Here is a 22,402-nt window from a genome sequence, read left to right on the forward strand (position 1 = left end):
CCTGCGTACTGCAAAAAAAAAAAAAAAAATAGTGACCATCCTGTCCCATAGTATGAAACGTCCAGAACAGGCAAATCCACAGAGACAGAGAGTGGATTCTTGGTTGTCAGGGGCTAGGGGAGGGGTGGGGGGGGGTGATTGCTAATGGGGATGGGGTCTCCTTTTGTGGGGATGGAAAAGCTCTGGACCGGAGGTAATGGCTGCACAACATTGTGAATGTGCTGAATGCCACTAATAGTAAAAATCTCCCCCCAGTGCCCACCCTGCACTCCCGCCGCCCTTCATTTTCCTGCTTCTGGTTCACCCAGCTCTGTCTGGCCTCCAGGACTTTGCCCTTGCCGAGCCCTCCGCCGGGGACACCTCTCCGCCCGCCCGTTGGCCTAGCTAACTGCTACTTCTCTCTCTGGTCTCCAGTCACCGAGGACCCTCCCTCCAGGGACCCTTCCTGGACTTTCCTCCTGGTCCCCAGTGAGGCCCTGATTCCCTGTGTCAAACTCCCCCACTGGGCTGGGAGCAACATAAGGGGTGCTTGGGCCCTGTGGGATCCCCAGTGCTCAGCAAATGGATGAACGAATGGATGAATGAGGTTCGCAAGACCCTCCTTAGGATAATCAGAGACTTGGTGGGGTGGGAAAGAGGGGCGGGTCCATCCCCTCCAAAGAGGGCATCCCCTGATCCCAGAGCCAGCTCTGCCATCTTCAACACCCCTTCCTTGCCGCCTTCGTGCCAGCTCGCCCCCTCTGCTTGAGGCCCCCTCCCAGCCCCCGTGAAGCGACCTTCTCTGTGAAGGGCACCTCACTGGACATCAGAGGGGCAGGATGGCAGAGGCAGGTGGGCTGGCACCTGCCAGCTCCCGCCATCAACCTGATGGTGACTTTGTGTGGACCTCACGCCTGTCCTGGCATCCCTGCCACCAGCAGGTCCCAAAATCCTGGGCGGGGACAACGGGAGGACTCCTCTTGTACCTGACATGGGAGGGTCCACTCTGACCCTTTGAGGGGCACAGCCCCCAATGTCCTGCAGCTGGCAGAGGGTTGTGGGTCTCCAGCCGAGCAATGGGGTGGCCGGGGGTGGCACAGAATCAGACCTCAAACCAATCACTCAGGGTCCGGCTGACCCCAGGTGAGCCACATACCCTCTCTCTGCCTCAGACCCCCCTCTCAGTAACATGGGGCCTGTGCTAGGTTGGACTCAGACTATTATTATTACTGCTACTGTTATTATTATTGTGATATTATGATTTATAATAAGAAACATAGTTGGACTTAGTTCCCAGTTCCCGGCACACAGCCCCTAAAACCCTTGTAATTTCCTACATCAGAAGAGGGAACATCTTTTCTTATAATATATACATTTTTTTTTGGAAATTTCTTTTCTTTGTCACACTGCACAGCATGTGGAACTTCCCCGACCAGGGATCTAACCCGTGCCCCCTGCCGTGGAAGTGTAGAGTTCTAACCACTGGCCTACCAGGGAAGTCCCTTTTATGATAATATTTGGTCTTACGTCCTCTGTGCCTGAAATGGCTCCAGATAGTAAAGATGAAGGAAGCATCCTTTGCTTTCATAACAAGCTCTTTCAATCACACCTGAGTTTATGCTACGAGGTGACTTTTGGAAACGCCCTATAACCACAGGATCGGGACTGGTGGCCAGGGGACCCCACTGACCCTGGGATTAGAGGGAGGGAACTTTCATCAATGGCCAGTGGTGTAATCCATCATGCCTCTATGAAAATCCCTAAACATTTTTTGTAGAGCTTCCACTAGGTGGACACAGGGAGGTGCTGGGAGGGTGGTGCCCAGAGGGGGCGTGGAAGCTCCGCCCCCTTCCCCACACCTCGCCTTGTGCATCTCTTCCATCTGACTATTGCTGAATTGTACCCTATTCTAGGACCTGAGATTGACTGGTGTCTGAAGTCGGGGCCATCTTGTGGGGCTGAACCCTTAGCCTGTAAGGTCTGCCCGAACCGGTAGTGTTAGGACTGAGATAAATTGTAGGATACCCAGCTCGTGTCTGCCGGGGATTGGAGAATTGCTTAAGACTAGTAATTAATATTATTAACTGTTGACTAAGTTTGATTCCAGAGAAGAATGGGGACAGGAAAGGAACCTGAATCACAGACAGGCAGAGCCAAAAGGGGCCTCGGGAAAAACCCAGCCGGGGCTCCCATGCTGCAGATGGGAGATAGAAGCAAGGGGATATAGGCCATGGCCCAAAGTCACCCAACGTTGCCCAAGGTCGCTTGGCATTGAGCTGTGCCCCCTCCCATTCCGTGAAAGCTCCTTCCTCTGCACCGCGACCAAGACCAGTGCCATGTCCCTTGGACGTGGACAAAAGTCACAAACCTCCCTTCTCAGTGATAGTTTATTTATTTCACATAAAAATCCCCCAAAGCTCATGGAAATGATGCCTTCATATCACGACAGTAACCAGAATGAATTGTTTTTGTTTTTAAAAACCACAAAACTCGCGCCGTCGGAAGGATGGGTGTGTGAACTACGACTTGGGGGAGGGACTTATGATGCATCCCATGTGTCACAAGAGGAAAACTCAATGTTCCTTTACAAGGAGGGCTCGACATCCGTTGCATTTCAGCCAAAAACTGCCCCGCAGATACAAATCTTTCTCAAAGCCGATTTCAGAGGGTGTGGGTAGCAGCCCTAGGTGCTACCGAGGACACAGTGGCCCCGTATGGACGGCGCTGTGCCTCAGAACTTCACACACCTGTGGACAGGTGGCTGACCTGGAGACAGCCACCCCGGGGGTCTCTCTCTATTCTGGAGGGGCTGTGAGGTTGGGTTGGGGTCCTTGGTTCCACTTGCCCGTTGTCTATGGCTGCTGGTGGTCCGGAGGGGGTGGTCGGTGGGCCACGGTGAACCAGGGGGTCCGTGCTGGAATTTCTTGTTATGCTGCAGGCTCCTTGAGGGCGGGATGGGTCTGCCTCTTTCGTCCTTCTGTCGCCTCTGCAGCCGCTCAGTAATTGTCGGGTTAGGTGGAATGCATCTGTTCCTGTCCCGGGCTCCTTTTTCTCTTCCAGTGGAACACTGGCTTTCCAGGAGTTATTGCATCTACTGTGGACTTGCAGGCCTCGCGGGTCACGTGTCCCTCTCGGCTGAGCAGGGCCAGCCACCTGAACCTGGAGTTCGAGGTGACCTGGCAGATGCCCAGGCACCTTTTAGAAAAGGAGGCGCTCTGGGCAGGGGTGGGGGACAAGCTGGCCCAGGATGGAGTGGCCTTTCGGAGGGCAGCCTGCAGAGGCCCATCCACCAGCCTCTCCTGTCTCAGCCTCCAGGTAACTCATCTGCGCCTGGAACATGGTCCCGGTCCTTTATTAGACATTTGGGAAACAGAGCAGAAACACAAATTTAAAAACCCCACCAGACGCCCAAATGCCCTGGCCTCACTGGAGCAGTGCTGGGTTCCAGAAGATGCAGGTCCAAGGCTGCTTAGAAACCCCGAATTTTCCAAGGCAGGAGCCACTGGCATTTGGGGTGGGACCATTCCTTGACATGCAGGAAGCACTGCTGTCCCTTTCGCTCAGCACTGAATGCCACTGGCTCCCTCCTGCCATTGGGATAACCCCAAACGCACCCCCTTGATATCCCAGGTGGAGAAGGATTCAACATCTCCTTTGAGGCCAAGAATCTCCTACTGGGAAATTATTGGGGGAGGGAGGGTCAACCAAACCTGGATGACACCTGCTAAGAAGCCAGCTGCAGAGCCAGCAAGAGGGGCCGGACGATGCACCTGCTCGACTTTTGCTCAGATTCATAGAAACAGAGACTCTCAGGGTTGGAGGGGACCGCAGAGGGCCACTTTGTGCAAGTACTGTCCAGCCTTTTCTTGAATGCCTCTAGAGATGGGGAACTCACTCCCTTTAGTTCCGAGCTGACTGGCGTTTCAACCGCATTAGAAAAATGTTTTTTTTTGTCCTAAGGATATCTGCTTCCTTTGAATGCAGGTGGTCGTAGCATCCAGGCCACTGGTTTTAATTCTCCCCAGTGACCTTTGTAACACTCGAACGTTCAGTACCCTGTATCTTCCTTTTTCTCGATCTGCATTTCTGGGATGAGCTTATTTCAGCACTGGTTTCTCGGCCTCTGTTCCTGGTGGGAGCCCAAGGGGGCGCATCCCAACCCCATGTTGTCGGGGAGATTAGGGAAGTGGGGAGGCTCATTCCCTCGGTAGGAGGTATTGATCGGGATTGCCCTGTGGCGTGGCCTCTGCGTTCAAGGGGCTTGAGAATGTTCTAGATTGAGGGGGATGTAGGTTCACAACTGTAGAACAAGGATGATTATCAGCGGCCCTCACTGGCGCTGTGGGCTCCGATGCTCCCTAAGAAGGTGGAAGTTATAAGAGGCAAGGGGAGGGCTGTTCAAAGGAAAAGCTGTGAGTTCAAAGGCTGGGCAGTGCCCAGGGGGCACGGCGCTGCTGGGGGTGGGGGTTGAGTTTCCAGGCCAGATGCCCAGGGCTGCGGGGGCCGTTCTGGCAGGAAAGGCACAAGAAGGAATCCAGACCCGGCCAGGGAGTCGATGGGCATCTGTGGCTCCAACCTGAACCAGGTGACAAGCAAGAGAAGGGTCCTGACCAGGATTCTGTGCAGTGGTGTGGTGGTGGTGAGGGGGGGTCTCTGAGGCCACCAAGGACGCACAGGCCATGCTCAACGCTTCTTGCTCTTCTTGGCCATGAGCTCATGAGTGTGGGAGGGTGGAGAACTGGGTCCTTTTCCAGAACGCACTAATACTGCATCATTAAAAAAAAAAGTTTTCAAGCAGCTGGAAAGGATGTTGGGTTTCAGACATGGATGGAGGAGACGGACACCCCCTGGAGACTGTGACTCAGGATGAGGTGGGGACAAGATCCAGGGTCAGAGGGCGTCCAACAGAGGTTTCCTGGCATCTGGGATCTTCTTTTGTGTCCTCCTCTGTGCTCACGTCACCTCAGGACATGCTGGAGAGGCAGAAACACAGTCAAGTTATTATTATTGTATGTAAAGAAAGTGGAAAATGTTCCATGTGTGGGGAATCCAAAAGAATGATCTAATCGGCTTCAGTGTGCCCTCAGCAGCAAGAGTGGCACCTGCCTTTCAAGGTCTGCCACCTGTCACCCACCTTTCTAGGTATGGTTCTGAAGGGGACTTCTCCCTTGGTGCCCCAGCCAAAGAACAAGGCCCCAGGGCTGGTGCCCTCGATCAGACTGGAGGCAGGCTTCATCTCACCCATCTACTCACCAACCCATCTGTCCATCCGTCCACCCACCCACCCATCCATCCATCCATCCACCCATCCATCCATCCACCCACCCACCCATCCATCCATCCATCCATCCATCCGTCCATCCACCTATCCAACCATCCATTATTCATTCACTTATCCATCACGCATCCACCTATCTATCTATCCGTTTATCCACCCATCCACCCATATACCTGTCCATCTCCCTATCCATCCATCCATCTATCCACCCTCCCACCTACCCACCTGTCCATCCGTCTGTCCATCTGTCCATCCATCTATTGCTCCCAACCGTGCCTTCTTTTATGTATTTAATCATTTTAGACATGCTTGTGTTTATCACCTCTACCTGAGGATTCCCAGGAGGAGGTCTAATGCTGCTATCTGTTGTACCGCTGACTTTTTCTCATGGTGAATGATTTCCTCGCATGTTTTGTGTCTGTGGTTGGGAACTCAGCTCCAGAAGGACTGAGATGGTCTTGTCAGAAATGCATTGAGAACTTGCTTCTATTCGGTGTGCCCAGGGCAGTACTGTTCTAAGACGACTTTTGATGTTTATTTCTCAGCCTGGGACTTCTTGGGTCACATGGGTAGTATTAAGGCATGTGGCCGGGCCATGTAACATATTTATAGCAGAGTGTGTGGTCAAGGATTAACCCTGCAGGTTCCAAAGGAAGGTCTGGCCCTTGCCTGGCTTCTGGGAGGTCACCTCTAAGCCCTTGGAACGTCCTTCCTGATAAGAGTATCTTTGTTTGCCTGGGACCTGGGGTCACCCTGGATAGTCTATGCTGACAATGTGATTTAAGGCAGGAGCCATGGACCATGTGGTATCAGTTCAACCTCTGGAGGGGCTAGAGACTAAGGTCAGCCACGTGGGTGGTCCGCCGTGCATATGACTGACCCCCAGTAAATACCCTGGACACCAGGGCTCAAATGAGCACACGTGGTTGGTGACACTTGGTGTGCATCACCACGCCTGGCTGCTGGGAGAATTAAGGGCTGTCCCAAAACAACTCCCCTGGGAGACAACAACTGGAAGCATGCACCTGTCTCCCCTCACCCCACCCCACGCTCTTTTTCCCATTGCTGACTTTGAGCTGTACCCACACTTCCACCTTAATAAACCATAACTGTCAGCAGATCAGCTTTGCTGAGTCCTGTGAGTCCTTCTAGCAAACCACTGCCCCCGAGGGTGGTCTCCAGGACCCGTGACACACAGGGAGGCTTTTCCTGGCATCTATAGTCAGGCAGACACACTGAGATAGGTTGTGGGCAGACAGTGCACCCTCTGGCTGAGTAAAATCCTGGGCTTCAGGGGGCCTGGCTCTGGGTGGACATCTCAGTCAGGGCCGCTGTGTGGCTCAGCTCTGGGGCCTCCTGTTAATGACGCCCCGCTGGAGTGGACCAGGGACCGGCTGCCTGGCCCCAGAGGAGGCCCTGTTGTCATGGTAACCACGGTCTCCCTGCCTCCCTGGTGCAGCATCCTCCCCCCATCAACAATAAGTCATGAGGCACTCATCCCAGGGTAGGTTCCACAGAGAATGTTTCCAAAAAAAGGTGCCAAGATTGCCCCGCTTCCCACCCACCTTGTTTCCTGATCTTCTGTGGCCAGAGCAGACCTGTGGGAAAAGGAAGGAGTCTCAGCATTAGTCGCCTGTCTGGGGAGCCTTGGCATTTGGCCATGAGCCCCATGAGGGCCAATATGGCTTCACCCTGATCTGGCACAAAGCAAGTGTCAGCACGTGTCAGCTGTGTAACAAATGAGCCAGGACAGGCAGTCGTGAGAATGGCTGAGCCCCTTCGCTGCCACAAAATGAAATCACTATTGCTGCTCCAGGTCCACTCACTGAGAAGGCTGAACCCATCCACCGGGACCTGCACAAAGGTCACCAGCTGGAACCTTCATCTGAGAGCAGATCTTGGTCTCTCGGGCACATCAGCTGCCCCTGGTCCCCATGCTTGGCCTGTGCTGGATGCAGGGTGGGAGGAGGAGGGGGCAGTGGTCCCAAGATGCAACCACTGCCCTCAAGGAGCTCAAGGACAGGAGAAGGAGGGTACGACAAGTGTCAAATGCAGGAGGCAGACCTGAAGAAAGAGACAGGAAAGGTGGGAGGGGCCTCTAGAGGCCAGGGAGGGGGTCGTGCCATCTGTCCACACATCCCAGGGTGAGGCACTAAAGGACTTTCAGTAGAGAGTTGCTGGATTTAAAAAAAAAAGGAGGGATTCCCTGGCGGTCCAGTTGTTAGGGCTCCGTGCTTCCACTGCAGGGGGTACAGGTTCTATCCCTGGTTGGGGAACTAAGATCTCTCATACCGCGGCCCAGCTGGGGGAAAAAAAAAAAGGAGGAGTATAGGAATGGGAACAACTGCTTAACAGGGTACAGGGTCTCCCTCTGGGCTGTGGAATGTTCTGGAACTGGAGAAGGTGCTGGTTGCCCAAAACTACAGATGCACTAAATTTACATTAAAATGGCTCGATGGAATGGGCCTCATGCTGGCCGATTCACAGTGGTGGTCTTACTTCAGCACCATGGTAATGTCAGATCACCTTCACTGAGGTTCCCTGGGCTCAGCAGCCCCCCGCGGGTGTGGGCTCTGGCCCTGTGGCCACCTGCACACACTTACCTGTCCTCCGCCAGCCCCGCCTCCGCCTTCTCTTCAGACCTGGGCAGGACGCACTCTGGCTGCGGCCTTGCGCTGGGGACAGAAGAGGTGACGAGGGATGACCAGCCAGCCGAGTGGGCCCAGGGGCTCTCGGCTCCCACTGGCCCCTCTGTCTGGACCCACCATGGCCCGACAGCGATCAGGAGAGGGTTTGGCTGCGCCCGGGGAAACGCGGGGGCCCAGAGGGTGGACTGCGTGATGGGATGGCCAGGGGTTCATTAAGATGGACGCAGATGGTTGGTGGGGGGGGAGGGGGAGGGGCTGTGGGCCATTCCTTGGGGGCGCTTATCTCAGCTTATCGCCGCCGCAGGGGCCTCATGCACTTGCTCCCTGGACGCTGCAGCCCATGTGCTGTGATTCTGGAAGGTGGGCGCCCTGCTTGTCCTGTCATCTCTCTACTCCCATCCATAGCTAAGGCTCAGGAGGCAGGGGGAGCGTAACTCAGACAGAGAGACAGAGGAGAGGGGGACCTGGGGGTGGGGAGAAAGGGAGGAAAAGAAAAAAGCCAGACCGACAGACATGACTACCTCACACCCATCAGGATGGCTACTACCTTTAAAATTAAAAAAAAAAAATTTTTTTTTGGCCACACCACGTGGTGTGCGGGATCTCCGTTCCCCAACCAGGGATCGAACCCACAGCCCCTGCAGTGGAAGCACAGAGTCTTAACCACTGGACTGCCAGGGGAGTTTGCAGGATGGCTACTACCTTAAATGTAGAACATGTGTTATGTTACTATGTTGGCGAGGATGTGGAGAAATTGGAACTGCGCGTGGCTGGTGGGGTGAGAATGTCAAATGGGGCAGCCGCTGTGGCAAAGATTCTAGCTGCTCCTTGAAAGATGAAACATCGAGTTACCATAAGATCCAGCAACTCCACTCCTGGGTCTATATACACCCCAAAGAAGTGAAAGCAAGCACTTGAATAGATAACTGTACACCCGTGTTCACAGCAGCACAATTCACAACAGCCAAGAGGTGGAAACCCCCAGTGTCCATCGAGAGGTGATGGATGAACAAAATGCGGTCTATCCGCACACTGGAATATTACTCAGCCTTAAAAAGGAAGGAGATTCTGACACTTGCTACAATGTGGATGAACCTTGCGAACCTTATGCTCAGTTGGATACACCAGACGCAGAAGGACAAATACTGTCTGATTGCACTCACACGAGGTCCTAGAGAGTCAGATCCACAGAGATAGGAAGTAGATGGTGGGGGCCAGGGGCTGGGAGTCAGTGTTTCATGGGGACAGAGTTTCAGTTTGGGAAGATGAGAAAGTTCTGGAGATGATGGTGGGGATGGTTGCACAACAACGTGAATGTGCTTAATGCCACCGGGCTGTGCACTTAAAAATGGTTAAGATGGTGAATTGTATGTCCTGTGTATTTTATTGCAACTAAAGGTATTGAAAAAAAAAAAAAGACAGGAAGGAAGGAAAGAGGAAGGGGAGGGAGGGAGGGAGTAGAGAAGAAAGAGGAGGGGAAGGAGGAGAACTCCCTGGAAGGCGTGGGATGGCGGGTCCTGCTGCCCTCCACGCCCCCTTCCACTCCGCTCACACTCATCACTATTAAACGACGCTGTGTGAAGCCGCCGTAATTTTTCTCATTATGTGTCTCATCTGCCGACATCACCTGTCCTGCCCCAGGATCTGCTTTCCTCACTCGGTGAGGCAACCCTCCCCTTTGCCCTTTGAGGAAACTTCTGGACCAGGACTCAGTCTTAATCGCCTCAGTCTCTCCCAGGCTGGCACAGGGCTGGCATGCTTTCGACTCACTGAAAGCCTCAACTCTTTCTCAGACTTGCTGTGTGGCCTTGAGCAGGTGCCTTGCCCTCTCTGAGCCTCGGATTCCCAGCCTGTCAGACGCTTTTAGGAATCCTGGCCCTGCCCTCCTCTTGGGGCGGAGGGGTGGGGATGGGGGGAATGAGAAAGGATACAGGAATGGTATAAGGGCTCCATAACTGGGTGGGACCGAAATAGTCCTGAAATTTTGTGAGCACTGCCACTTTCGAAAATTAGCCAATAAGTCAGTGAAGGGGCGATTCTGGGGTAAGTCTGGCAGGGGCAAGCATGGAGCGGGTTGTGTTCCCCCCACTGTCATCAGGATTACTAGGAGGACTCTCTATGGAGTCTACTATTTTTGTCCGGTGGGTTACATTGGTCCTGATTTCTCACAATACTCCTCAGGGTGGCTGTGAACTTTTCACTTGCCTAATGTCACTCTGTGACTAAGTGAGGGAGCCTGGATTTGAGCCTGGATCTGACTCCAAGCCCTCGAGAGAAGGGCAGGGCCTTGAGCTACATGCGTGCATGACATGGGTCCCCACTGAGCGGAAGCCACCAATTTCCCCCCAGCTGTGGGCCCAGCTCAGCGCCAGCCCTAACCTGGCCCGGGCACAGGCCACTCCGCACAGACCTTTCTCTCCTGGCCTTGAGCCTTTCCTCTTCGTACCTGGAAGGGAGAGAAAGGAAAGCACATGAGATGCAGCCTGGGAATCCCCTTCCCTCTGGGAACAGGGAAGCAATCTCACTGTCACATCTGAATACACGCCAGGTCATAGAGCAGAAAGGACAGCCGGAGCTGACGGGTCTACTGGTCTTTTTTATGTTTCCTGCAAGCCTGCCCACGCCCACCCCACCCCAGGGCAGGGGATATCTGTTTTGTGGGTATATTTCACCATCTGGAGTAGATGCGGGTCAGCGGACATTTTTTGCATCAGCCCCGAACACAGCCAGTATAAAGCGACCCCCTCATTGACGTGGGTTTGGTCTACAGGCCCCTCCGTCAGGGCAAAGTTTTCCTGTAAAGGGCCAGAGAATCAGTATTTTTGGTTTTGCAGGCCAGTCTCTGTGGCAACCTCTCGATTCTGTTGTAGCTCGAAAGCAGCCGTGGATGGTTTGTAAATGGATGCATGTAGCCGTGTGCCAATAAAACTTTATTTATAAAGACAAGCCAGGGGGACAGGGCTCACTGGCCCGCGGCCTGCACTAGATAGCCAGGCCCGCTGTGTTCTGTAATTTCACAGGAGCTTGTTTCCCTGTATTTCCTTCTTTTCTGCTTTCCCACACAAGTCTGGTTCCCTGGCAGCTCGGTTGAGCTGATCAGAGGTGGCTGAGAGGCGAGCAGCCCGGGGGCAATGGGGATGGAGGTGCGGGGGGCGGTGGTGTTCCCATGGCCCAGGGACACTCACTGTAGCACGCAGTCTGGGATCTGCACGTGCTCCATGGGGATGAGCTGCTCCAGATCTTCCAAGCTGTGCACATACTGGATCTTGTTGATGAACTTGACGCTGGTGGGAGAAGAAGCAGGGAGACATCTGAAAGCCAGCCCTCAGGGTGGCCCCTCAGGGCCAGAAGGAGCGATGGCAGACAGGGTTGCACACGCAGCAGTATTCCGGGATGCCCCAGGCACCTTCGCCCAAGCTTCCCTCCCCACCTGTGCCAGCCTCCACCCCTGGCCCCTAGTGGGGGAACAGAGCAGAACCCGGGGTCTCCCCTTGCAAGAAGAGAAGTGTCCTGAACCACGTGTTGGACACCAGTCCTTGCTGAGCTGAGGAAATTCTTTGAAGGAAGCAGAGGGGAAAGAGATGCTGCTAGACTCCAGGCCCCATCCTCCCCAGGAGTTGCTCTTCTGTGTGAATCTTCCCAAGAATGCTTTTCTGGCACAATCGCCACTGCCTGGATGGCAGCAGTAGTCATTTGGTCACGAGACAGATGCACATGGGGACTGCTGATTCATTCCACATTCTTTCGGAATGAATGGCTTGTTCCGGTCCAAACCCCAGCTCTGGCTGTCTGCTACCCACTGAGGTGCTTTGTCACCAGCGCATTGCTTTGAACTCGTGATTATTTTTTTTAAATTTACCTTAAACCTAATTTTGGTAAAATGTCCAATAAACTTTTTTCAAGCTCAAATCAGTTTTTTTTTCCCTTTAAAAAAAAATTATTTATTTAGTTGCGCTGGGTGTTAGTTGCGGCAGGTGGGCCCCTTAGTTGCAGCACACAAGCTCCTTAGTTGTGGCATGCAAACTCTTAGTTGTGGCATGCATGTGGGATCTAGTTCCCTGACCAGGGATGGAACCCGGGCCCCCCGCGCTGGGAGTGCGTAGTCTTATCCACCGCACCACCAGGGAAGTCCCTCACGTCAGTTTTTCTAACGATGAGAAATATAAGGCCAAGAGAATGTAACAGGACGCTAAGTCATAAAATAATCAAATAACAATAAAGAAAAGAAAAAAAGTAAGATAGAGTCACATAGTTACAAAACTGTGTCAAGAAGTTTTACATCTAATTTTAGAGATTAGATAAGAATTCGGCTCAAACTTTCCGGCACCCGGCAAAAACGGAGACCCATGAGGAATGTTACAGTTCGCAGTGTCCATAAGAGAAAAATACACGGGTTAATCAGCAGAGGCCACTGGTAACTGATCAGGGAATGATAGACGGTTTTCCCACAGAGAGTCACAAAGCGGCCATGTGTACCGGAATAAATAAACCCCACCGCTTTTGTGCAGTTGAAATTTCTTTTCTTTCTTTCTTTCTTTCTTTCTTCCTTCCTTCCTTCCTTCCTTCCTTTCTCTCTTTCTTTCTCTCTTTCTCTCTCCCTCTCTCTCCCTCCCTCCCTCCCTCCCTCCCTCCTTCCCTCCCTCCCTCCTTCCCTCCCTTCCCTCCTTCCCTGAGCTACAAAGCTTGCAGGATCTTATTTCTCCCACCAGGGATTGAAGCCGGGCCCTCAACAGTGAAAGAGCAGAGTCCTAATCATTGGACCGCCAGGGAAGTCCCTGAAATTTATTTTCTTTTTTCTTTTTTAAAGAATCATCTCTTTTTTAAAAAATTTATTTTTGGCTGCGTTGGGTCTTCGTTACTGCACGTGGGCTTTCTCTAGTTGCGGCGAGTGGGGGCTACTCTTCGTTGCGGTGCGTGGGCTTCTCATTGCGGAGCATGGGCTCTAGGAGTGTGGGCTTCAGTAGTTGTGGCACACGTGCTCAGTAGTTGTGGCTCGCGGGCTCTAGAGCACAGGCTCAGTAGTTGTGGCGCACGGGCTTAGTTGCTCTGCGGCATGTGGGATCCTCCCAGACCAGGGCTCGAACCCGTGTCCCCCGCACTGGCAGGTGGATTCTTAACCACTGCTCCACCAGGGAAGTCCCGGAATTTATTTTCTTAATTAAAAAAAAATTATTCTTGGAACATGAGTTCTTCCTCCAGTTGGTGTGACAGAAAAGTAAAGGGCCCAGGGACAGGGAGTGAGTCTCAGACCGACTCTACCTGAATACCCCGGGTCTGGGAGGCTCTGAGGATGGATGATCTGATTAGTTGCAAAGGTTTTTTTAGGGGGCACAGGGGCGACACCTGTGGTCTGAGCAGTGGGCTATAAATACAGGCGAGATCACATCGTGAGGACGCCATGGTAAAGCTGCCATGTCCGTTGTTGGAAATGGGTACCCGGTTTCCACGTGACGATGCTGTCTGCCTGTGAGCTGAGCTCTGTCTTGGGAAGCAGGGCTCTCGGGAGGGAGAATTCCAGTCCAGGGCGAGGCACATGCCCATGTTTAGATCATCGGGGAATAAACAGGAGTTCTTTTTGAGATACAATCACAGAACCTCATGGCTAGGGCCAGGTGGCAGCTCAGAATCTGTCTCCACTTCCCTCGGCTTTTAAACAGGGAAGCTTACTTTACTCCACTTTCCCCTCCTATTTCCCTGAAAGCTCAAAATGAGACCTTTGAAATTCACCACAGGAAAAGCAACCCAGGGAATTCCCAGGCGGTCCTGTGGTTAGGACTCCACGCTTTCACTGCTGAGGGCACGGGTTTGATCCCCACTTGGGGAACTAAGATCCCACAAGCTGTGCAGCATGGCCAAAAAAATAATAAAATAAAATAAAACTAGGAAAAGCAACCTAAAGTGAGAGAATTATCTGCATTCAAGGCAAATTTCGGTTCCCAAATTACGGGATGTCGAGGACAGAAGGCAATTCTGTTAGGCTGAAGTGTGTGTCTACCGTTTTGCCCGGTAATTATCATCATTAGCACAAATGACCCATAATTAGTGTATTAAAGGCCTGATTTCACTAATGTGCAAATGTCTGAGAGTGCTTGGGAGTCACTGAACAGAGCATCTGAAGTTGCCTCCTTGCCTCAGCGCTGTGATGCTCTCAAGTCAAAATTTGACCCCGTCTATTAAACTCATCACAGATCCTTCACTGGGAACGTGGAAATGAAGGGTCTTCATTTAATTCAATGTTTTGAATTATATTACATTAAATGTGCATTTACTTTTATGTGATTGATGAGGGCGTTTAACATGACTAATTTTGTTTTACTTGCTCTGTGTGTCCAGGTGCTTCTATCTCCTGCACATTCCAAAGAAAGAACCAGCCCCTGAGACTCACAGGAGGTCACCTGTAAGCCCTAGGAATGTCCCGTCTGGTAAGCATCTTCATTTACCCGGGGCCCATAGTCTGTGCCAAAGATGTGCTTCCTGGTGGGGTCTTGGGCCATCATATCAGTTACTGAGGAACTAAGGGAGCTGCGTGGGCACTCCATCCCCGTGTGGCCACGCCTTGGTGGAAACCCTGGACACCAAGGTCAACTTCTCTGTTGGCAGTACTTCCTACACGTGGTCACACGTCATTGCAGGGAGAACGAAGGGCTTTGGGTACAACTCCACTGGGACAGGGCGATCAGAAGCTCCCTTCTGGCTTCTCCTGGACTCCCATATGCACCTTTTTCCTTTGCTGATTTCAGTGTTCATCCTTTCTCTGGAATCAGCTATAACCCTGAGCACAACAGCTTTTCTGGGTTCTGTGAGTCCTCTTGGAAAATCATCAAACCTGAGGGTAGTCTCGGGCACCCCCAAAACACACATGTATCGTTTTACCACATCATGGTGCAGGAGTGGGTCAGCCCCTCCTGCCGTCCTAATGCCCCTCCCTCACAGATTCCAGAGTGGATGGAGCCGGGCTTCCTTCTGAGGGTGTGTGGTGGGCTGGTGACCTTGCTGTGTGACTCTGGGTGATTCCCTGGAATATTCTGAGCCTCAGTTTCCTCATCCATGAAATGGGCATGGCCAAGTCAACCTTTCAGGGCTGTGGTTGTAAACTTTAAAAGGGATCCAACATTCAATATGGGAGAGCTGGTTGTTACTTATTCCCACCTCCCTACCCCCCCACCCCGTGATGTATAGTCGACACTAAATAACAATACATACGATTTTAAACTGTTTAACGCAACAATATAGATTCATCAGAGAGGAGCTGGAAAATGCAGATTAAAAAATAAGACACACAAAAACCCAGGTGGCTATCCGGGCACAGGTCATGATCTTACCTGATGAAAGGGCGGGAGATGGCCAGCACGGTGCGGATGAACCAGGATGGGTGGACTATGATTAAGGACTTCAGGTTTTTCCGCAATCTGCGTGGGGAGACAGAGGAAGCAAGATGGGCTCCTTGGGAAAGCCCCGGGGAGGGAGCAGTTAACCGGTGTTACCTTCTCTCTGTGCCTAGGAGGCGCTATGCTTATCTCCATTGGCAGGGAGGAGGTGGAATCTCGGTAAAGCTAAGCCCCCTCGCAGAGTTTGCAGGTGGCAGAGCTGATGTCTGGTCTCCAGTCTCTCTTAATTTAGAGTCTGACGTTTGACTTCGTGGCCACACCGTCTCCCATTTCTGAAAGATTTTTCTGGGGTCCCATGGTTCTGAGTACCTATTATGGGCATGTTGAATTGCAGCCCCCTCATTTGGGAAGAGGGTCATTGTAGGAGAAATTAGTTAAGGTGAGGTCATATAGGAGTAGGGTGGGCTCCTAATCCACTATGACTGGTGTCCTTATAAAAAGGGGACATTTGCACACAAGTGTCCACAGGGGAGATGCTCCCTCACGGCCCCAGAAAGAACCAACCCTGCAGACACCTTGATCTCGGACTTCTAGCCCCCAGAACTAGGAGACAACACATATCTATTGTTTAAGCCACCCAGTCTGGTGCTTTGTTACAGCTGCCCCAGCTGACCACTACACACCTTTCAGAGGGACCTCAGGACCCCTCGCATCCCGAGGAGGTCCCCCAGCCCCACCCACTCACCTCCTATCAATCATCTGGTAACACTTCTTCAGCCAGCCGATGCCGGGCATCCTCCGCCGAGGCGTGGCACCATTCAGGTACACGATCATGTAATCCTCGGCCACAAGGAGTTCCAGACTGCTGATGACGTACCTGGTCACGGGACGCAGACGACAGAGGACCCGACGGAGGGGCTCAGAGTCAGGAAGCCCAGTTCCCGGGACTGAACCCCTGGGGCACCTGCCCTTTCTGCCTCCGCCTGCCCTGGCTCTGCCAGCCACACCTGTTCAGGTGTTGTTGGCTGTCCTGTCATACTCGGCCCGAGCGGAGGGTGGAGGATGACCCCAGCCCACCCCAAATTTGTGTCGGTGGGCACAGTGATTGTAGTAGTTACTATTTTATTGAGCACTTACTAGATGCTAAGTGATTTATATGCATGGTCTCCAATAATTCTGGGAGGTGGGCTTCAATAGCCCCAGATACACCTGGGGAACAGGCACCCACAGCCAACAGTCCATTGCACCAGACATTAGGGACCTGGGGTCTGTCCCAGCCCTGTCTCCCCCTAAGTGATTTCAGAAGAATCCTTTCTTTTTTTTTCAAACAACATTCTTTAAAAATTTTATATATTTATTTTTGGCTGCGTTGGGTCTTCGTTGCTGTGCATGCGCTTTCTCTGGTTGTGGCGAGTCGGGGCTACTCTTTGTTGCAGTGTGCGGGCTTCTCATTGCGGTGGCTTCTCTTGTTGCGGAGCATGGGCTCTAGGTGTGCGGGCTTCAGTAGTTGTGGCGCACGGGCTTAGCTGCTCCACGGCATGTGGGATCTTCCTGGACCAGGGCTCGAACCCATGTCCCCTGAATTGGCAGGCAGATTCTTAACCCCGTGCCACCAGGGAAGTCCCTTTTTCTTTTTTTTTAATATTTAGTTATGTATTTGGTTGCACCAGGTCTTAGTTGTGGCAGGCAGGCTCCTTAGTTGCAGCTCGCCGGCTCCTTAGTTGTGGCATGCAAACTCTTAGTTGCAGCATGCATGTGGGTTGTAGTTCCCTGACCAGGGATCGAACCCAAGCCCCCTGCATTGGGAGCGTGAGTCTTACCCACTGCACCACCAGGGAAGTCCCAGAAGAATCCTTTCCTCTTTTTCAGCCTCTAATTCCCCATCTGTAGATTGGGGAGACTGGGCTCCCTGGTATCTCAGGCCACTTTCCGATCTGACCTTCCATGGCTACCTCCTTGTCCTCAGGCCCCACCTGGCATCCAAGCCCCGCGCCCCGCTGTGTAAGAAGGAAATCTTCGTAATGATGATAATAAGGGTGATAACAATTTGCTGAGTTCCTACTGTCATCTGCCAGGTGCTTTATCCATATTATCTGTCTCCATCATAATAAAACTGTACCTGTGTGTCCTTGGGCAAGTGACTTAACCTCTCTGTGCCTCAGGCTCTGCAGCCACAGAATGGGAGGCAACATAACTAATCCACAGGTTCCTGTCGAGGGTGGAATTCGTTATCACACACCAAGCCCTTCACTTCGTGGCTGCCACGTAGTAAATGCTCCATAACTGCTAGGGATGATGATAGTTGCACCCGTGAGGCCCAGCGGGCGAGCAGGGGACTCAGATGCAGGTCTGCTGGCGGCCCAGCCCTTCCCGGGTGCCGGGCAGAGCCCCCCACCCAACGTGGTTCTTGCAGCATGGTCCTGCCCACCGGGTGGGACCCTCAGAACTGTGGGCAGCTGGGACGGAGCGGGTGGGCCACTTACAGGAAGAGGTTCTCCATGACGTAGTGGTAGTCGGGGGAGCTGCTGTCTGGGAGGAAGCAGGCGGCAAAGACGATGATGGCGTTGAGACCTTCCCCGTAGTACCCTGGGGAGAGGCGGCCAGTGAGTGAGCAGCCCCAACCAGAGATGGGTAGAGCCGTCTCCCAGCTCTGAGCCATCCCCTGCTCTGCCCCATGCAGCGGCCTCGTCGCTGGCCAGCCCCTTCCCACCCACTGCGCACACTCAGAGGGTACAGCTCTGAGTCACAGCAGCCTGGCTGGAGAAGCCAGCCAACGTTTGACCTGTCTCCGCCTTTGGTGGGGGACGCCAGCCACCCTCGTAGACATCTCCGGTGTGCATCCGGCACGTCTATGCCTTGCCCCCCTGCGAGTTTCACCCCTGCACACCCGGACACTAGGGCTTAATTTAACATCCCCCTGGGTCAGAAGAAGAGACTGAGGTCCAGAGAGGACCACTGATGGGCCTCCAGTTGCTGGAGCCGGGAGGGGGCCCAAGGGGTGTGGCCTTACCTCCGTGGGTCACCACCCTCATGTAGGGCCGGATCATGTGTAGGTCAATCCGGTGTTCCTGTTCCCCAATGATCACTGTCCTCCACAGACGCCCGTTGGCGGCACTGCCGTCCTCGGCCGAGCCATCCCCAAACAGGTCTGCACTATCCCCAGGCATATTCTTGGCGGCGGCCACGGGGGTGTCATCTGGAAGCGGCAGGGGGGTGGAAGGTGAGCGGAAGGGACACCTGAGTCCGGACACCTCATCCCAGCTTCCCTCTCTGGGCTACCTTTGCCGCCTGTGGCCACGGAGCCCTCTCCTCTGTCCCCAGGCCAGAGGCGAAACCACTCATCCTACCCTTTGCTGACAGGCGGTGTTAGATTGGGGCTGCTGGACGAGATGGAGGACCTGGGAGTCCCAAAGTCACGCCTAAATAATAATTTTTCTTTCCCCAAGCCGTGGAACACAGGAAAGTGCTCAGTCAGGTGGTTGGCCTGGGTAGAGCCCGTCTCTTGCTGTGTGACCTTGCACACATTCTTTCCCTCTCTGGGCTTCTCAGGATTCTTAACCATGCTTGAAATATCTGCCTCTTTCCCACCCGTCATCCTGCGATCTTCCCGCCTCAGAAAATAGCCTGGCCGTTTTCCCAGCTGCTCAGACCCCACACCCGGGTGTCACCTTCAATGCCCTCTTCCCCTTCATATTCCACATCCACCCAGCAAGTGCTGTGGCTCTGCTTCTGTCCCCATGGCCACTGCCACCGCCACCTTTCTGACCTGTGCTCTTGCCTTGGCATGTCAGCTCAAATAACACGCATCCAGGGAGGCCTGTCCCGGCAACCCTGCAAAGAGGCCTCCCCACCCCCAGGTAGCCTGGTTCAAGGAGTCTCGGCCTGGGCACTTTTGACCTTTGAGGGCCGGTCATTCTCTGTGGAGCCCCCTCCTCCATCCCAGGCGCTGTGGGGTGTGGAGCCACCTCCCTGACCCCACCTACTTGATGCCAGGATTCCCCCAGTCATGACAACCACAGGTGTCCCCAAATATGGCCCAGTGTCCCCTGGGGGCAGGGGGCTGAATTGCCCCAGTGAGAACCCCCTGCCCTCTCCCATCACCTCGTTTCCCTCACAGCACCGACGACCAGGTGCAATTATCTTGTGTACATTTTTTCCGTTACCCAGAGCCTGGCTTTCCGATGGCCACGCGAGCAGGCAGGCAATGTCTATTCCTGACACGCCCCCGCCCGATCTCCCTGCCGCCCCCTACACAGCAATCAAGACCTCCTCCACAAACACCTGTGGAATCAGGGGGAGGCCCTTCCTCTGGTCTCAGTCCCCTTTGAGAATCGGGTGAAAGACACATCTCCCAGCAAAGTCTACAAGTCCATGAGAAAATGTGCGTGGAGTCCCAGGAGCTGTCCTGGGAGCCCCGGGTTGGAAGACCTGTCCCCCTTGAGCCTACGGGGATGGAGGAGGGGGGCTCTGGTCAGCTGTTCCCCAAGCCAAAGGGAGCGCTGGGGTCCGATTTGGGGGCTGGGCAGGTGCGACGAGCGACCTCACCTTCCCACTCCAATTCATTGCCGTTCCCCAGGAATTCCAGGGAGTCGGTCTCATCTGGGGTCTCGATGTCATCCACGTTGATATCCAGGTCATCGGGGGTGTCCAGGAAGTCATCGGACAGCAGGGAGCCCTCGCTCTGGTCCAGGGAGATGTTGATCTCGGGGGCCACCAGCGTCTTCCGCTTACGATGAGCCGCGTTGAAGTTCAGAGTGTTGGGAGGGGCTGTGGGGGAACGGGAAAACAGAAAAAAACAAAAGCGAAACAAGATCAGTCACTTTTGCTGTTTTCTTTCTTCTTCCCCCTCTCCTGTTCCCAACCCAGTGGAGATCCACTCCGCCCTGTTGAGGGGAGTGGTTAGAAGTCAGAGGACATCCTTTCACGGCAGCGGCAGCGGTTAATATAACCATCTAGCGTGGAGGTCAAGGGCGGACGCTTGGACGTAGGGCAGACCTGGGTTCAGAGCCTGACCTCGCTACTCACCAGCTCCGTGACCCTGCAGTGCCATGTTGCTCTGAGCTTGACTCACTTTTACCATCTGCAAAATGGGACTCACAGGTGAGTCGAGTCAAGGTTGAACAATGATGTGGGGATTAGACCCCGGGCAGCCTGGGTTCCAGATGGTGTGCTCTGGACCTACCAATATCTGCGAGTCTTGTTTCTTCCGGCTAAGGCTGGCAGAGAATGTTCACGTTCTGCTTTTGGCCTCTCTGTGATGCTCAACTCTAACAACTAACTTTTAGTGATCGTGTAATGTAAGCCAGACACTCTGCAAAGCTCTCCCCTGCGTTTTCACGTTCCAACTTTGCTATTGCCCCCTTTAACAGATGAGCAAACTGAGGCACAGAAGGGCAGGATCCTCCCATGTCACTCTGAAGCCTGTTGGGATGGATATTCCCCATGGTTTAGACCGCTTCCTCCTAAAGACTCTTAGCCTGGACTCTGGTCTCCTTGTAAAAGGTGGTTTCTCCTCCTGGGCTGCCCCCCATCTGACAGCCTGCGGAGCAGAGCCAGCCCCTCAGGTTTACCCTGTTTCATTACACGGCCTTTGAGGACAAAATAAATAAACTAGTAGGAGACTCCTACCCCTCTTTTATTGGATGAAGACATTCATTGATCCATAATTTTTTTAATTAATTAATTAATTAATATTTTTGGCTGCGTTGGGTCTTTGTTGCTGCGCATGGGCTTTCTCTAGTTGTGGCGAGCGGGGGCTAGTCTTCGTTGCGGTGCACAGGCTTCTCATTGCGGTGCTTCTCTTGTGGCGGAGCATGGACTCTAGGCGCGCGGGCTTCAGTAGTTGTGGCATGTGGGCTCAGTAGTTGCTTGCGGGCTCTAGAGTGCAGGCTCAGTAGTTGTGGCGCATGGGCTTAGTTGCCCCGTGGCATGTGGAATCTTCCCGGACCAGGGCTCGAACCCGTGTCCCCTGCACTGGCAGGTGGATTCTTAACCACTGCGCCACCAAAGAAGCCCCCATTGATCCATAATTAAATGGACCACATTTTTTTTTTTCAGTTTGAATCTCACTTTTTTTCACTTTGAATCTCTCGGTCCCTAAGCAGGTCAGAGGTAACTGCTTCAGGAGACACTGGGATAGAAACATTCGCTTTGGCAGAAAATGATAAAAACACAGCAGTCACATTTATCAAGTGCCTGCTATGTGCGGGGCACTGGCATGATTTCTAGCTCTCACCATGACCTTGTGTGGTGGGAAGTGTTACCCATTTTACAGACGCGGACATAGAGGCAGAGACTTGCCCAAGGATCCGACCCCAAGCTTCTCAACTCACTCTGCCTTTTTCACGGGAAGTGTGTTAGGAGCAGTGAATCAGGAGTGCTTGATTTAAAATACTGCTACTCTTCCTGATGGGGTCAAGCTGTGGGTCACAGCATGGTGGCAGTAAGACTAAAGGTACAAGGAAGCACGGCGGCAGTATGCCACCACATGGACCTGGAGGATAGGGCATTGAGCCAAAGAAGATGGTTCTCCAGGCTTAAAACCTATTGGAACAAGTTTCAGACTTGCTGGGACCCGTGACCCCTTTCTTCCTTCCAATTTCTCCCATTTGGAATGAGAATATCTATTCTATGTCCATCCCGCCATCGTGTTTTGGAAGCAGAGACATTGCCTGATTTCATAGGTCCACAGCTGGAGAGGAATTTTGCCCTGGGATGAATCACACCTGAGGTTTTTTTTCCTCCTGCCTCCTGAGCCCTTCGACTGATTAGACACGGCCCACCCACACAATGGAAGGCAATCTGCCTTACTCAAAGTCCATGAATTTAAATGTAAATCACATCTAAAAAAACACCCTCAACAGAAACATCTAGAATTATGTTTGACCACATAGCTGGGTACCATGGGCCAGGCAAGTGAATACATAAAATTAGTGATCACATCTCCCCATCTCAAGTGCCTTAACTTAATCCTATCTGCAAAATCCCTTTTGCCATGTGAGGGAACATTCAGGGGTTCCTGGAATTAGAATCTAGATATCTTTGGGGGTCATCATTCAGCCAGTGACACCTAGGAAGTCGGGTACTGTTACTACACATTCCTCGTTTTACAGAAGTAGGAAATGGAGGCCCAGAGGGGTGAAAGGATTTGCCCAAGGTTACCCTGTGGG

At 53.1% G+C, this 22,402-nt stretch overlaps 2 protein-coding genes across 3 annotated transcripts in view; one reads left to right on the forward strand and one right to left on the reverse strand.

The window, feature by feature from the left end:
- DAPK3 (death associated protein kinase 3) overlaps positions 1–20,461 on the forward strand; it is a 56,558-nt gene extending 36,097 nt beyond the window's left edge. Inside the window, exons 10-11 of the transcript XR_009563572.2 lie at positions 14,239–14,327; positions 20,100–20,461. The gene's annotated coding sequence lies outside the window, so the exon portion shown is untranslated. The remainder of the gene's footprint in view (positions 1–14,238; positions 14,328–20,099) is intronic.
- ATCAY (ATCAY kinesin light chain interacting caytaxin) overlaps positions 2,359–22,402 on the reverse strand; it is a 37,315-nt gene continuing 17,271 nt past the window's right edge. For both annotated transcript variants that reach the window (XM_060297378.1, XM_030879269.2), the window contains exons 4-13: positions 19,779–20,000; positions 18,244–18,429; positions 17,717–17,819; positions 15,979–16,110; positions 15,228–15,314; positions 11,091–11,189; positions 10,316–10,351; positions 7,861–7,932; positions 6,823–6,855; positions 2,359–4,952 (exon numbers count right to left, since the gene is read on the reverse strand). In XM_060297378.1, the coding sequence (XP_060153361.1) occupies positions 4,943–4,952; positions 6,823–6,855; positions 7,861–7,932; positions 10,316–10,351; positions 11,091–11,189; positions 15,228–15,314; positions 15,979–16,110; positions 17,717–17,819; positions 18,244–18,429; positions 19,779–20,000 (980 nt within the window). In that variant the 3' untranslated portion in view covers positions 2,359–4,942. The remainder of the gene's footprint in view (positions 4,953–6,822; positions 6,856–7,860; positions 7,933–10,315; positions 10,352–11,090; positions 11,190–15,227; positions 15,315–15,978; positions 16,111–17,716; positions 17,820–18,243; positions 18,430–19,778; positions 20,001–22,402) is intronic.

Source organism: Globicephala melas, chromosome 3 (genome assembly GCF_963455315.2).
Source record: "Globicephala melas chromosome 3, mGloMel1.2, whole genome shotgun sequence".
Lineage (NCBI taxonomy): Eukaryota > Metazoa > Chordata > Mammalia > Artiodactyla > Delphinidae > Globicephala > Globicephala melas.